This window comes from Thunnus maccoyii, chromosome 10, assembly GCF_910596095.1.
Source record: "Thunnus maccoyii chromosome 10, fThuMac1.1, whole genome shotgun sequence".
NCBI classification, from domain to species: Eukaryota; Metazoa; Chordata; class Actinopteri; order Scombriformes; family Scombridae; genus Thunnus; species Thunnus maccoyii.
The window spans coordinates 4,219,823-4,234,769 of NC_056542.1; the positions used below are offsets into that span (position 1 = coordinate 4,219,823).

General features: G+C 39.6%; 2 protein-coding genes across 4 annotated transcripts in view; one reads left to right on the forward strand and one right to left on the reverse strand.

Annotated features, from left to right (window-relative positions):
* Positions 1–327: 327 nt before the first annotated feature.
* On the reverse strand, positions 328–7,576 carry dctn3 (dynactin 3 (p22)). Its single transcript, XM_042424119.1, has 7 exons — positions 7,392–7,576; positions 4,074–4,158; positions 3,616–3,702; positions 3,262–3,345; positions 1,783–1,841; positions 1,621–1,680; positions 328–1,391 (listed from the first exon to the last, which is right to left on the reverse strand). The coding sequence occupies exons 1-7, from the start codon at positions 7,491–7,493 to the stop codon at positions 1,305–1,307; spliced, it is 564 nt and encodes a 187-aa protein (XP_042280053.1). The 5' UTR covers positions 7,494–7,576; the 3' UTR covers positions 328–1,304.
* A 1,214-nt stretch (positions 7,577–8,790) lies between these two features.
* atg5 (ATG5 autophagy related 5 homolog (S. cerevisiae)) overlaps positions 8,791–14,947 on the forward strand; it is a 41,336-nt gene continuing 35,179 nt past the window's right edge. For 2 of the 3 annotated variants that reach the window (XM_042424809.1, XM_042424810.1), the window contains exons 1-5: positions 8,792–9,138; positions 9,518–9,702; positions 11,934–12,061; positions 13,495–13,573; positions 13,689–13,851. In XM_042424809.1, the coding sequence (XP_042280743.1) occupies positions 9,595–9,702; positions 11,934–12,061; positions 13,495–13,573; positions 13,689–13,851 (478 nt within the window). In that variant the 5' untranslated portion in view covers positions 8,792–9,138; positions 9,518–9,594. Of the gene's footprint in view, positions 9,139–9,517; positions 9,703–11,933; positions 12,062–13,494; positions 13,574–13,688; positions 13,852–14,947 lie in introns of all 3 variants that reach the window. The other variant, XM_042424811.1, reaches the window with a different exon arrangement.

Here is a 14,947-nt window from a genome sequence, read left to right on the forward strand (position 1 = left end):
AATAACTTACTTCCCAAAATGTCAAACTATTCCTTTATGCATATTTAGCTTCACTCACAAGCGCTCTTTTTCCTCTAACCATAAATTAAAACATTCTCAGTCAGTTCTCCGGTGCTTTGACATTCAATGTGACATTCAGTGAGAAGTAAGTGAGCATTTGGAGCATCAGTGTCCACACGAAGACACTCGGTGAGAGTGGAAACTGAACCCATAACCTGTTGGAAACTGTTTGGACACTCTGGATTAACAGACACAGAGATTCCTGAATCTGTCTGTAGTTTTAAACAGTTTGTAGATACTACACAGAATAGACATCACACACTGGAATAGTTCAAGAAAAGTAATATTTATTGTATCAACTGCAGTGATGCTGTACGATAATGAAGCTAATTTAAGTTTATGCAACTCATCTTGTGAGGAGGCATCCAGAGGGACATAACTAAAGCCTTGAAGAGTATATGTGTGTGTGTGTGTGTGTGTGTGTGTGTGTGTGTGTGTGTGTGTGTGTGTGTGTGTGTGTGTGTGTATGAGGGAAAACGGGATAACAAGTCTTGTGACTGGCTTGCAGTAGGGAAGCAGTGATGGAATGCATTACAAGTAAAGTCAATAAACGGGCATAAAAAGCTCTACAGTCTGAAAAATAAATAACAACAGCATCTCGGAGCTGTCTGAACCACATGACACGTGATGGGAGCGAGTTCCTCCAGACGGCTGATGAAGAGTCACATGAGGGCGAGCTCCTGTACATTATTTCCACCAGTCCTTACATTCCAGTTTTACTGTATGACTGGGTTTTTTTATGAATGGTATAATATAACTGTTTGGGAAACACCACTATCAGATAGGAGACACATCAGTCTTTAGCTACAACAAGGCTTTGAACTCTTGAGAGACAAAATAAGTTGTTATTAATACAGACAATACAGGACATCTGAGCTCATATTGAAACCCAGATATTTCACTGACAACCATTACCAGCGGAGAGATAAAATCTGCTTGACAAGTTAATAACATCATGGAATGAGGCAATTAATATATCAAGCTAATATCAACCGATTCAATTAAATCCTGGTGACAAAACGATTAGCAGTTAAAAATAAAACAGTGAGATTTTGTGACCCCCTTTATCTCAGTTTTGTTGTACTCAATATGACTCAATATGTCTTTTTAGAAACTGACTTCTGTACAGCGAACAAGCTACATAAGGAACACTTGTCTGATCTAAAGCTCCCACCACAGTGCAGTCTTAATCATCATCATCATCCTCCTCCTCCTCATCAGAAGTGTGTTAGTGTTGACAGTCACTACTCCACAGGCCGGATACCCTTGGCCTCCTCTAGCTTCCTCAGGGTCTCGTCCCAGTGGGTGAACTGCTTGGACAGCAGGAACATCTGCCAATTAGAGGTCAACATTAGATTTAGAAGAGAAGAAAGTCAGACAAGTTAGCTGCAAATTTAATTATTACTGTATTTATATGTTATTATTCTGTCTTTTTAATCCCCAAGAAAATACAGCACAACAAGAAGGTTTTTAATTACATGACATGTAGTATTCATATGACATGTAAATAGTTTGTAAGGAAAATTTTATTTCACAAAAATATAAAAAAGGTAAAGTTACCATTTTGTTGTATTCCTCAAAAAGTTTCTTCACTTCCTGGGACTGAGCCTCAGTTTGGTCCTGTAACACAGACAAACATGGAGGAGAGGAGTCGACAGATAAAAACCTAATGAGAGAGAGACATAAAGAGGCAGATGGAGAGCGAGAAGGAGAGGAGGTTACCTGCTCTTTGATGTGAATCTGTGACAGACGCTGCAGCTTGGTAGCATGCTCGGGTACGCCTGTGAACAACAGAAACACCGTTAACACAGTGGTTGATGGGGTAAACATACAATACTGTAGCGTTTCCTCTCCGTTCACCGCTGAAAAACACGACATCGCCGAATAAAAAGGATGGAAATTCAAATAAACGCATAAGTTACATTAATTTTCCTCCCAATGACAAAATGCTGCCTCAAAGTTTACAACTAATAATTTGTAGGGCTGTAGTCTGCTGGTCGACTAGTTGGTCGATATGCTTCTGGTCCGACTAAATTCTCATTGGTCGAATAATCGCCGTGTTACTTTCATAAGGAGCAAAGTGCTACATCAATGGCTTTCCAGGATTAATCCATTATTTCCTGTGGCGGGAGGGACAGACTAACAAATTACCTGTGAAAACGTATTCAAAACACCCCCGTTGTTTTTACAACTTTGAACTCGCCCGTGAACCTACTGGAGACTGCTGGGTCTAAGGCCGTATTCAGACCAAATCAGGCGGTGTGGCGTTCAGCCGCAGGGTCGAGCGGGGAGGTGTGTGTGTGTGGGGGGGGGGGGGGGGGGTTGTGGGTGTGTTTATTTGTACTTTAGAACGTAACTGCTGTGAAACAATCAGAAAATAGCGGTTTATTGATCTGATTCACCGGCTTTCTCACTACCAGCTCTCCCTCTCTTCATTCACTCTCTAGCTCGCTCGACCACAGCTGCTCTCTCTCTCTTTTTCTCTCATCTTTGGTGGCCAATCACAGCCAGAGATCAGACTGATCAGACGAGGACGAGGGGAGGACATTTCTCTTTGTTTGATAATGTTAAAAGTAAAGTAGATTGTGCTGTCGGCTTCCTGACTCACTTTAAAAAAGACGAGAGAAAAAGAGAAACTACAGCCCTAATAATTTGATCATGTATAAATAACCGAGATCTGAAATATGGTCAGATGCACTAGAAGCAGAGCAGGGACTACAGCGAGCAGGCAGGACACGCGTGTGAATTGGAGATACACAGATACACAGAAAAGTAATATCAAGATATTCCTTAGATGAACTAACACGTCAAATTTAACCAGGCAGATACAGTTTTCACTCCGTAGATCTCAAACCTTTGCCAGCGCTGCATGACTGAATTCTAAACTTTACTTTTCAGCTTCCAGGTTTAAATTTCCTACAAAACTACACATGAATACACTCTTTAGCAGCACACCTTGCAGAAAATGACACCACTTAATTGATGTAACTTGAAAAAAAACAAACAAGCTGACTTGTCCAACAAATTTTAGCCAAATCTCTTCTTTATTCTTTAATTCATTATTTTGAGACACTTGGTTACCAAACAGGCGAACGACAGTGAACACGAGCGCTCACATACTCTTGCTGTCAAGGTGTAAAATCACAGAGTAGCTGTTGATTTGTTCTTGATATGCATGATGTCCTACCAGGTGAAACTCACCTCTGATGTACGAGCTGTCCAGCAGCGGCTGCAGGTTGCTGACCTGCTCCAGTAAAGCAGCCTGGGAGAGCAGGAAGTCCTCCTCTGTGCACACAAACACACAGCAACAGCATCAAAGTCAGCACTGTATCCGATGTGAGTTTCTCTTTTAGTCTCCTTGTTTTTGTGATGACTTATACTAATATTATAGACTAAAAACATTGCAAACAACAAATGTTAGGCTATAATGAGAAATACAATTTGGCTTCATAGGCAGTAAATAAATAATAAAAGCAAACAATATCCAAGATAAATTTGAGTGCAGTTGTTATTTTTTATTTGATTTATCTATCCCAGAGTCCTCCTGGTTCTTACCAGCGAGGATGAACTCCAGCTTCATGGTGTCAGGTACAGTGATGTGTTCGGTGAACTGCGGGTCCAGGTACTTCAGCAGGTCCTCAACTGCACCACAGCATCAATAAATATGATCAAAGACTCACCAAACACGGTCTGAACTCTGACTACAGAATAACTCCTGCAAACACTGTTGTGACATTTTGAATTTTAGACCTTTTCACTTCACTTTGCTGCACTTTTGCCATTTTATATCAGCGTTTTTAATGTTCAGTGAGCTCATTGAGTGACAATATTTCATTATTGTAGATATTAGAGCAGCTCCATGGAAAACAATACACAACACGTGCATGGATAACTATAAATGTGAAGTAGGATCCTTTCTGAGTAACATGAAAAATAAATACATAAATGAATAAAGTTATGATAATCTTTTAATCCAGGCTGTCAAAGCTGAACCAACCCAGCCTGTCACTCACTCTTCTTGTGCAAAATCTTGACTCGTTCTCTCTTGTTGGCCGTGTTGGTCAGACCCGCCTGAATCCTGGTCAAAGACTCTGCACACTGCAGGACAGAAGGTACACAAGAGTCATTAGAGCTGATTTCATTACACCTTTTTGTGTAATATGTGGTACTATTCCTAACATAGTACACAAACACAAAAGCTCAAGTTCAAGTGTAGCAGGGTGCTACAGTAGGTGGCGACACAGTGAAGTAGTCTTGTGCACTTTCTGCTCTGATTTGCCCTGTGTCGCCCCCTTGAGGACTGCAGAGGTCATCGCCGTCAAAGGAACATGAGGATACATGATGAGTCTGTCAAAGTGGGATGATCTTACTCCCTAGTGTTAAAATGGCACTAAGATCATCTTAAAGGGTTTTTCCACTAGCCCAGGTTGGTCTGCTTGAGCCGTGCCGAGCCGTGATAAAACGCGTCTCCATTACAGCCTCACAGCTGGGGTCCTGCTCGCTGGCAGGGCCGACCGCAGCCAACCTGTGACGACCCCCACTTCCTCCCCCTCAAACAAGCGGTACGTTGCAGACTCAATGTGTGTGTCTGTGTTGGAGACCAGAGAGAAAGCTGTTTTCTGTGTTCAGCTCAATACTTTTGTGGCTTCTAACTGAATCTCTGGGTTTTTTAAAGTTTAGTTTCTCTCCTGTTTTTCCTTTTCAACAGCTGCTTTATTTTACTGTCTTCCGATCGGTTTCAGCTGTATCGTGTTAAGTTACTGCTGATGAAAACCCAACATTTGTTGATTTTGCTGCTTTGTATTAAGAGCTTTTAAATGACACAATAACTTTTATTGTGAAGAATTTCTAGGAAATTAAATTTATAACCGAATTTGCGGAGCTCCCTTAGCTGTCCTAAAAACAGGTCTACACAAAATAAACAGGTCTACACAACAAGAGCCGTGGATATTTGAGCTATTTTTTTTTTAAATGAATCAGTTAGAGATAATTCTAGGAGGAGAAACTGCCACAGTGAGATGTCCGATGAAGAGCTGCAGACGATGCTTATGCACACATTTGCTTATGCATACTTGTAGCATCTACATTTTAGGTCTCTCTGTGAATATATTGAGAATTAACATCTTTTTTTCCCCCCAAGTTAACAATACATTAATACTTGTAATTTAAACTCAATTTAAACACAACAATTATAAATGTAAAACACTACTTGAGTTAACATATTGTGGCACTTTCTCCCCTGAAGAAAAACAAAAAACAAAACAGGAAACAAGTCTACTTCAATGCCTCTTTTGTATGTTCAGTGTTTTTCACATCATATGATGCTCTGATGAAACATCCCACTCTGAGGCTCAAAAGGACCACACTTTTTAAAATCATATGCCAGAGATTCTGATTGATAATCAGAGGCTCTGGAACGACCTGCCCAAGAAAATAAGGTTGGCTGAGTTAGTGATTTCTTCTAAGTTTCTTCCTAAAAACATATTTTTATCAGAGAGTCTTTCCTGATTTAACTAGAGTTTGTATTTTCTTTGAGCTGTCTTTTATTTCTTTTAAATTTCCTCTTGTGTTATCGTACACTGAATTGGTTTTATTATTTTTTTGGTGCCTTTGTAAAGAACTTTGCAACATGGATTTTGAAAAGTTCTCTATAAATAAAGATTATGATTATTATTATAAATGTGTTTTCCAAAAATCCTGGAAAGCAGTGACTTGGTTTCATCTCAATGCAGTATTACACTCAATCCTCAGAGATTTCAAACTTGCTTGAAACAGGTAATAAATCACAGTGAACATCATCTGAGCTTTTACTTTTAATGAGTGCGTCTCTCTGCTTGGTCGTCATATCTCATCATCATATCATTTTTTTTTCTTCAACAGAGGCCACATCACGTATCTTGTGTTTTTGCATTATTCATGTACCCCTTTAATCTATAAAAAAAATCCATTTCAAGTTCACCGAACCCAAGGCCCCGTCGTTAATTTGCTTGTTTAGTCTGATCAATAAATCAAATCTAAAATTATGGAATTTACAACAGCATATCGTCCCATTTAAGAAACTGGAACAGCTGATGTCCAATTTTCCCGTTAAATAACTCATACAACTAATATGAAAGCTCCACCAGATATAGAGCTGCAATGATTAGTCAATTAATCAATTAGTTGCCAGCTATTAAATGAATGACCAACATTTTGATAAATTATCATTTGTAGGGAGTACACAATGTCCAAAATCTCTGGTTCCAGTTTCTCAAATGTAAATATTTTCTGGTTTCCATGATGGTAAACTGAATATCTTTGAGTTGTGGACTGATGGTCGGGACAAAGGAGACATCTGAGGGGTTTGGGGAACAGTTATCAGCATTTTTCACCATTTTCTGACATTTTTCTATGGACCAAACCATTTGATTAATCGCCAAAATAATAGACATCCAGGTGTCCATATGAACTCTGAGAGAGGTTTTCCTCGCTGTAATCATTCCTCCTGTTCATACTGGCTCTTAAAAGATCATTCAAATGTGCTTTTAATTAAAGTGATGGGGGCCAAAATCCATTTAAAAGTTGATGTGAAGCTTATATGAGGCTTCAGCAGTCTGAGGTAGTCATATCAAGTGGATATCTGACACATTTACAGTCTTTTTAGCGTCAAATTCCCTCTTTGTGTTTCCCTGTTGAGCTGTGGTGGAAGTATAGTAACAAAAAGAGGGACTTTGGCACTAAAAAGTACTGTGACGTTGAAAGATATCTACTTGATTTGCCTCATTTGGACGGCTGAAGCTTCATATTAGCTTCAGAAACACTTTTATATACATAAAATGCATAAAAGGAGAACTGTGGATTTTGTCTTCCATCACTTCTAATGGTCAGTATGAACAGGAAGGATGATTATGGCAAGAAAAACATGTTTAAATGTTCATTGGTGCACCTGACTGTTGTTTTAAGACAGGCTTGAGAAATGTGAACCTGACCTTTAATCGATAACGTAAACAATGGTTAGTTGCAGCCCTGCCCAGCTCAAATAGCAGCACAATAACGATACGGACGTGCATATAGTTGATCATTATGTCGGTATTTGTACTGAAAAAGTAGGAAAACGCATTCTTACGTCTAAAACAGTAACGTTGTATTTATGCCAACAGTAGGGTGAGTAGCTGTCACAATTTCTACTTAACTTATTCTGAATACTTCAAGCACAGCTAATGTGTATAAAATTAACAATAGGGCGTTCACTCATTACCAGTGACAGCGCTATCGTTAGCTCTGCCAGGCTAACAGCAAGCTAGCTCCTTGACTCGCCCCATACGTCACGACAGACATTATTCTGGACAAACCTTGACGGGTTTTCCACTTTTGTTTCTTCTCTCGCCGTATATACGACTCTCCAGCGCCTGTAGACGCATTTCCAGGTTATCAGTCTCCAGTTTTTTATCCATTCTTGAAGCTACCTATGGACACAACGGAACCCAAACAGCCCGGTGTTTCGGTTAAACGAGTGACCGTGTTCACTGGTGACTCTCAGCCGGGTGCGTCCGTTGTTGCTCGTAGTGACGGAAAACACGAACAGATGTTCGTAGGTGTCCTCGTGAAAGCCTTTAATTTGACTTTAATTCATTTCAAATATATACTTTATTGTGCTCATTAAGAGGCATTCACCTCTCGTAACTTTTTTTTAATAATGTAGGAAACAAAACAGCCTATAAATTGGCAGTGCAGTTATAACAATGGTGGAAAGTAACTAAGTACATTTACTCAAGTGCTGTACTTAAGTATATTTTTGAGGTACTTGTACTTTACTTGACTATTTCCATTTGATGCTACTTTATACTTCCACTCCACTGCATTTCAGAGGGAAATATTGTACTTTCTACTCCACTACATTTATTTGACAGCTTTAGTTACTTTTCAGATGAAGATTTGACACAATGGATAATATAACAAGCTTTTAAAATACAACACATTGTTAAAGATGAAACCAGTGGTTTCCAACCTTTTTAGAATGTGAGGCCTTACATAAAGCAGTGTGTAGTCGGGGTCACATTTCACATGTCTATGAGTTGTTAACAGCTCCACCAAATAGTGATTTTTCCCTCTAAACTTCTCACATGCTTTCATTTCAATAAATGTTTAAATGATCCAATATTTCAGCAAAAATCAAAGATTAGAGAAAAAGTTTGAAAACTGAAAACAGATTTGTGTATCAGAACTTTGTTTTTTCTTCTTTCCTCTCCCATTAATCATCTCACGACCCCTCAGACTTATGTGGTGACCCTTTGGAGGGTCCAGACCCCTAGGTTGGGAACCACTGGACAAAACTAGCTAACTGTATATAAAGTGGTTCAAACTAACAGCAGCTACAACAGTAACATGCTGCTTACACACTGATGCTTCAGTAATAATATGTCAGTCAGAGGGACCAAAACACTACTTTTACTGCAATACTTTAACTACATCAAGCTGATAATACTTATTATCACTTATTGTGTATTCTCTGACTGGAACTGTACGTGTAGTTTTGTTAAAATGTAATATATTGTGTTCTATATTATTAATACTGTAGCACTTTGAGTTTCACTATGAATGAAAAGTGCGATAAAAATTAAATGTATTATTATTATTATTATTGTCATTATTAAATTAAAGAAGATCTTAAAAAACAAAACAAAACTACGAGTAACCACAGGAAGCATTGGGCCGGAAGTCACCAGTTAACGCGGTCACTCGTTACACCGAAACACGTGCAACGTCGCATGCTGGTGACGCGTCCACAGTCGGTTTACAAATACGTCTCGGTTTTTCAATGAAAATATACGACCTGCATGCTCTTTAAAACATGTAAGACGTGTGATATTTAAATATAACGTTGTCTTTATTTCATACGTACCAATAATGCTAAAAACATAGCGAAGTAAAACGTGTTTTTGCCGTTATTGCAGTAAAGAGAGCAGTCGCTAGGGGTTGCTATTCTGCGGTGAATGGGTTTTTTTTTTCAGCTGTTTTCACGGTGACAGCAGGGGCATGACAACACCGACCGACACGGCCCTTCTTCCATTCAAGCTGACTGCTAAACATCAACAAAAAGTAAGGTTTTCTCTTATATCACCACCTCTTACTCTCTCTCATACACACGACATTTCAGTTGGCGGGGCAGTAACAACTTTACGCAGGAGGCTAGCATATTTGTTTATTCCAAGGTTTGTTTCCACTAGCTAAGTTAGCTCACCTAGCCGTGAAGCTAACGTCAGTTTTGGATTAAAGCTGCGTAGTTTGACAGTTTGGAAGTCTAGCAGGATTATAACTAAATAATAACTCCCCTGAAAAATGAATAAAGACACATGTGGCTTATCGTTAGCTGGATTACTTGTGTCAAAGTGGTGGCTTATGCTGCATCGCCTGCTTGATTTGGTGAAAGTTTCTCCTTAATGCTAACCAGTCTGCTCTGCTCTGTTGTTGACAACAGGAAGCTCTCTGCTTGTGGACTTAAGGATCTGTGTTTGTAGCTGCCGTTCTTTATGTGCCGCTGGGAGCTGCAGCAGTATGGCAGATGACAAGGACGTGTTGAGAGACGTTTGGTTCGGCCGGATCCCCACCTGCTTCACCCTGAACCCGGATGAGGTTACTGAGAGAGAGGCCGAGCCCTACTATGTAAGTGCTGTCACTCTCTGACTTAACATGGCCACAAACTTTGAGATCTAAGTTAAAGGACGGGTTCGCAGTTTTTCAAGTCTGTCTTAAAACAACAGTCAGGAGCCCAAGTGAACACTGAAACAGGTTTTTCTTGCTGTTGCATTTGCATTCCTCCTGTTCATACTGACCATTAGAAGATCCCTTCATAATGCACTTACAATGTAATCATATTTAAAAGTTTTTTCTGAAGCTAATATGAAGCTTCAGCGTTCAAATGAGTCAAATCAAGTAGATATCTTTCAACATTACAGTCTTTTTAGTGCCAAAGTCCCTCTTTTTGTTAATATACTTCCACTGCAGCTCAACAGGGAAACACAAAGAGGGAATTTGATGCTGTAAAGACTGTAAATGTGTCAGATATCCACTTGATATGACTAACTCAGACTGCTGAAGACTCATATAAGCTTCAACTTTTAAATGACTGTGTGGACACACTGTGGGTTTTGGCCTCCGTCACTTACATTGAAAGCACATTTGAAGGAGATCTTTTAATATCCAGTATGAAGAGGAGTTTAGACTTGCTTGATTTAAAGAAGTGAAATTACATAGATGCGGTAACTACGCCATTGCTGAGGTTAACCTCAAAAATGTAACTACCCGTCAGAGCTACGGAGGCTATGCAGGTACCACATGGACACCGCAAGAACTGTATTTCCTCCTACGAGTTTCTGACGCTAGTGGAGGTTGTTGATAGATAAAGCAAGTTGAAGAATGGCTCAGTAATCTGTTCACTTTTAATAAGCATATCAGCTTGCAGCCCTCCACCACTAATAATGAAAGAACACAATTCACATATTAATGATTTTGCAGTAGTAGTCTCTTTTTATGTAGCGAGACAAAGCAAACCTCCCCATCATTGCTCCACACAACAAAATGAATGAAATCATGTAAACACAAATACTTTGAGGTATGTAAGCATATTGCAGTACATCTGTTTAGTACTGTGCTGGTGCTATCAGCGGGTAAAATACGAGTCTTTTCATCTCATAGATGATTTTATACATAGCTGTCTTTTATGCGGTTGTTTTTTAATCTCCGCCAGATGTAAGCTTATGTGTTTGGTCGTGTGTGTGTGTGTGTGTGTGTGTGTGTGTGTGTGTCTGCTGCTAATCTGGCATACTACTGGATCCATCAGCCTAATAGTTTTTGTGCACATTTATGACACTTATGTTGAAAAACCTACTTTATAACACGTTTTATAACCGCCATTGACTGCTGACTCCTCATTCCTCTTAACCAGCCGGTAGAGAACCGCAGTAAAAGGCTAAAAACAAGTCTGTTACAGACCAGGTTTTGGTCTTTGTCGTGGTTCAAAAACAGACATCTATAGAAAAGTTTGGTCTCATCTTGAACATCCGCAGATCAACTCCACACCAGATATGTTATGATCCACTAAAGTTTGGAACGACACGATACGAGATGAATCAATCCCTGTTTTTGTTAGCTTCGCCTCCATATTGACTGTAAGGGAGTCGACAGGGACAACTGAGTGAGATTGAGCTCTTCTTTGTCTGGGAGGGGAGAGGAAGGAAGGGACAGGTTTTATTTTGTGTGGTGTGTCACAACAAAATGCTCTAAATAAATAACAAAATATTTAAATTGAGACGTTTGGACTTATTATCCCGTTTATTGTTACCTTATTAAGTTTATACAGTGAGGTGAACCCACTTATAATACAATTACATTATGCATCTTAAACACAACTTGAGACCAGACACACCTGGTGGAGGTCTGCACTCTATTTAGTGAACTCTTCTAGTTCTATGCATGACTGTATTTTTTGCTGTTGGTTTAATATGTGATTGTAAAGGATAATTCCACATTTATTGATGAGAAGTCATGGTTTAATTCAGATTAAGTATCTAAAGAGAAACAGCCAATCTGCCTGCTCCAGTGCCTGTTGCTCATTTTGATCAGGTGACATTTATGCCAATGTTTTTATGAACAATTAACCTTTTATGCTTTCCTTGTTCCTTCATATAACCCAGAGCTTTGGATTTAAATCCGAATGCACATAAAAGCACGCAGACACAGACTAAAAACACATTCTGCTTATTTGTTAATGTCACAAAAGCTGCAGTGCCAGTGCAGCATACAAAAAACAGACTGTACTGTTTTAATAATGGCTCTCTTCCTCTCTCTCTCTCTCTCTCTCTCTCTCTCTCTCTCCTCTCTCTCCTCTCTCCCAGCTGCTGTTACCCAGGGTGAGCTACCTGACTCTGGTCACCGACAAGGTGAAGAAACATTTCCTCAAGGTGATGAGGGCCGAGGAAGTGGAGGAGATGTGGTTCGAGTACGAAGGGACGCCGCTCAAATGGTGAGAGACTGATCAGTGGATGAACTGATCGCCAAAAACATCTCAGTAGAGCAACTTTTACATCAGGATCTTATCATGATCTCTTCTTATCATGTAAGATATAAACATTATCTAGTTTAGTAGTTTACTGTTGTAGAAATTCCCCTCATAAAGCTTTTCCCAAACTGCTAAAATCTGTTTTTTGTTCTGTTTAAATACAAACATTCACATTCTTGAACAAATAGCATCCACAGTCAGTATCATAACCGTCTATTCAAACCACCTGCAACTTGAGTCACTGGTGAGTCCATTCATTCACAGCCAGCAGAGAAGCCTCAGCTGGTGTTAACCACCAGTTTCCTGTCTGACCTCAGTCGCAGTAGCAAAGTTCTGCCACAAGGCGTCACTATTCGCAAAACTAAAGATAAAGAAGCTGTTTGGCCGGAGTCGTAGTTATACCAGTAAAACCACATTAGAGGAAATGAACAGATGTCAGTGTTGATAGTCATTCAATAATTTGTTATCATGGGAAAGATATGAAAATGTTGACTGAAGCCTTTCAAATTTCAAATCATTGTAAATGTTAGACCTTTTTAATTTTTTGACAAACAGTCCATTTTAAAGGAGAGGTTCACAATTTTTCAAGTCTGTCTTAACAGTCAGGAACCCAAATGAACACTGAAACCTGTTTTTCTTGCTGTAATCATTCCTCCTGTTCATACTGACCATTAGAAGATCCCTTCATAATGACCTTACAATGGAAGTGATGGAAGACAAAATCCACAGTCCTCCTTCTGTGCAAAAAATGTATTTAAAAGTTTATCTGAAGCTAATATGAAGCTTCAGCGTCCAAATGAGTCAAATCAAGTAGATATCTTTCAACATTACAGTGTTTTTAGTGTCAGAGTCCCTCTTTTTGTTACTATACTTCCACCTGCAGCTCAACAGGGAAACACAAAGAAGGAATTTGATGTTAAAAAGACTGTAAATGTGTCAGATATCCACTTGATATAACTAACTCAGACTGCTGAAGACTCATATAAACTTCACGTCTACTTTTAAATGACTGTTTATCCTCTATCACTGACATTGAAAAACACATATGAAGGATCTTTTAATATCCAGTATGAACAGGAGGAATGATTACATGGACACCAATGCAGTTTGATGGTTTTTTGAAAAAGATGACAAATAATTGTATTGAGACCTTTGCTGCAAAAGGTTTGTTAGATTTAGAAACTTTTGATTTGGAGGTCGTAGGTGGTTGTCAGGCTCTAGTTGGCTGATAAAACATGTGTAAAGATTATCCAGCCATTAATAGGAGTATAACACCAGTTTCCTGTCTTTCCTGAAGACCTACAAGAACTGAAGTCTTGACTGTGATGTTGAGTTGATAGCAATCCATCAGGGTTTTCACCAATAACATTATTTCCTATGTGCATTTCCTGGTTCAGGCACTATCCAATAGGAGTTCTGTTTGACTTCCATGCCTCCAACACCGTCTTACCCTGGAGCATCACTGTGCACTTTAAGGTAGGAGACAATTGCATGCACAGGATCCACAACACTTCAGTGTTCAGTGAAATTGGACAAACCCAGCAGCTTCTAATAAGATACTTTTTTTTTTTCTCTTGTGAACGTGCGTCAGAATTTTCCAGAGAGCGACCTGCTGCACTGCTCGTCCAACTCCGTGATCGAGGCTCACTTCATGTCCAGCATCAAGGAGGCCGACGCGCTCAAACACAAGAGCCAAGTCGTCAACGACATGCAGAAGAAAGACCACAAACAGCTGTGGATGGGCCTGCAGAACGGTAAGACACACACACACACACACACACACACACACACGTCGACACATTTCAAAGAAAAAAAGACCACAAGCAGCTGTGGATGGGCCTGCAGAACGGTAAGACATGCACACACAGACTCTCACACACACTCACATTTCAAAGAAGAAAGACCACAAGCAGCTGCTGCTAAGGGAAGTGACACACAATCATACAGTCACACATTCACTCATTAACACTCTGATGCACACATGTTGTCTCTGCAGCTCATACACCTACACTTACTTGCACACACACTTACAAAGCTCTTTTTTTTTTTTTTTTTTAAATCTGATAGCGGTCTTTGAAGCCTCCGCCTCCATAACGTCTCCCACCCAAAACACCCACAACACATCTACCCAGGTTTACTTCCTACTGGTAGAAGAAGAAGAAGAGGGGTCACAAAGGGGAGGGGTCACTGTGGGAAGCTTGTGATGTGGGAGCAGGGGGTTTGATGAGGGGAGGGAGGAGGGGGGGGGGGGTGATGAGATGGATTCCTGAGGTTGAGGTTTGAAGGTCTTTGAAAAGTAAAACCTGACATTTGGTGAGAGATTCCTGGAATCACTGAAGGTCAAGTTCTAGGTCAAGTTGATGTAGCTGCTCTCTGAGCCAATCAGAAACAGATAAGTCACCTTGTTGTTGATCTATAATTATAGTGCCCCTCCTCCTTATGAATTAATAATTATCAGCACACGATAACTCTTTATTTTCTGCACCAATCATTTACTTTCCTGAAGCTGAAATGTGCATGAGGCTGCAACTGAGGATTATTTTCATTACTGGTTAATCTGCTGTTTATATAATCAATAAATCCATCAATTGTTTAGTTTATAAAATGAAAAATATCAACAGTTTCCTACATGCATGAGTGCCTGAAGTTGTTTTTGGCTTATTATTTAAATAAACTGTCATTATACTGTTTGGTGAAGTTTTGGTGAAAACAGTGAAAACGGTGCGTTCACTGCTCTCCTGTTGTGTAACGTCAGCAGTCCAGGCTTCCAACTCGATGATGTCACTAGCATCTCTAATTTCACTACTTCATAAACTTGCAAATCCTCAAATAATAATGTGCACTACTGGG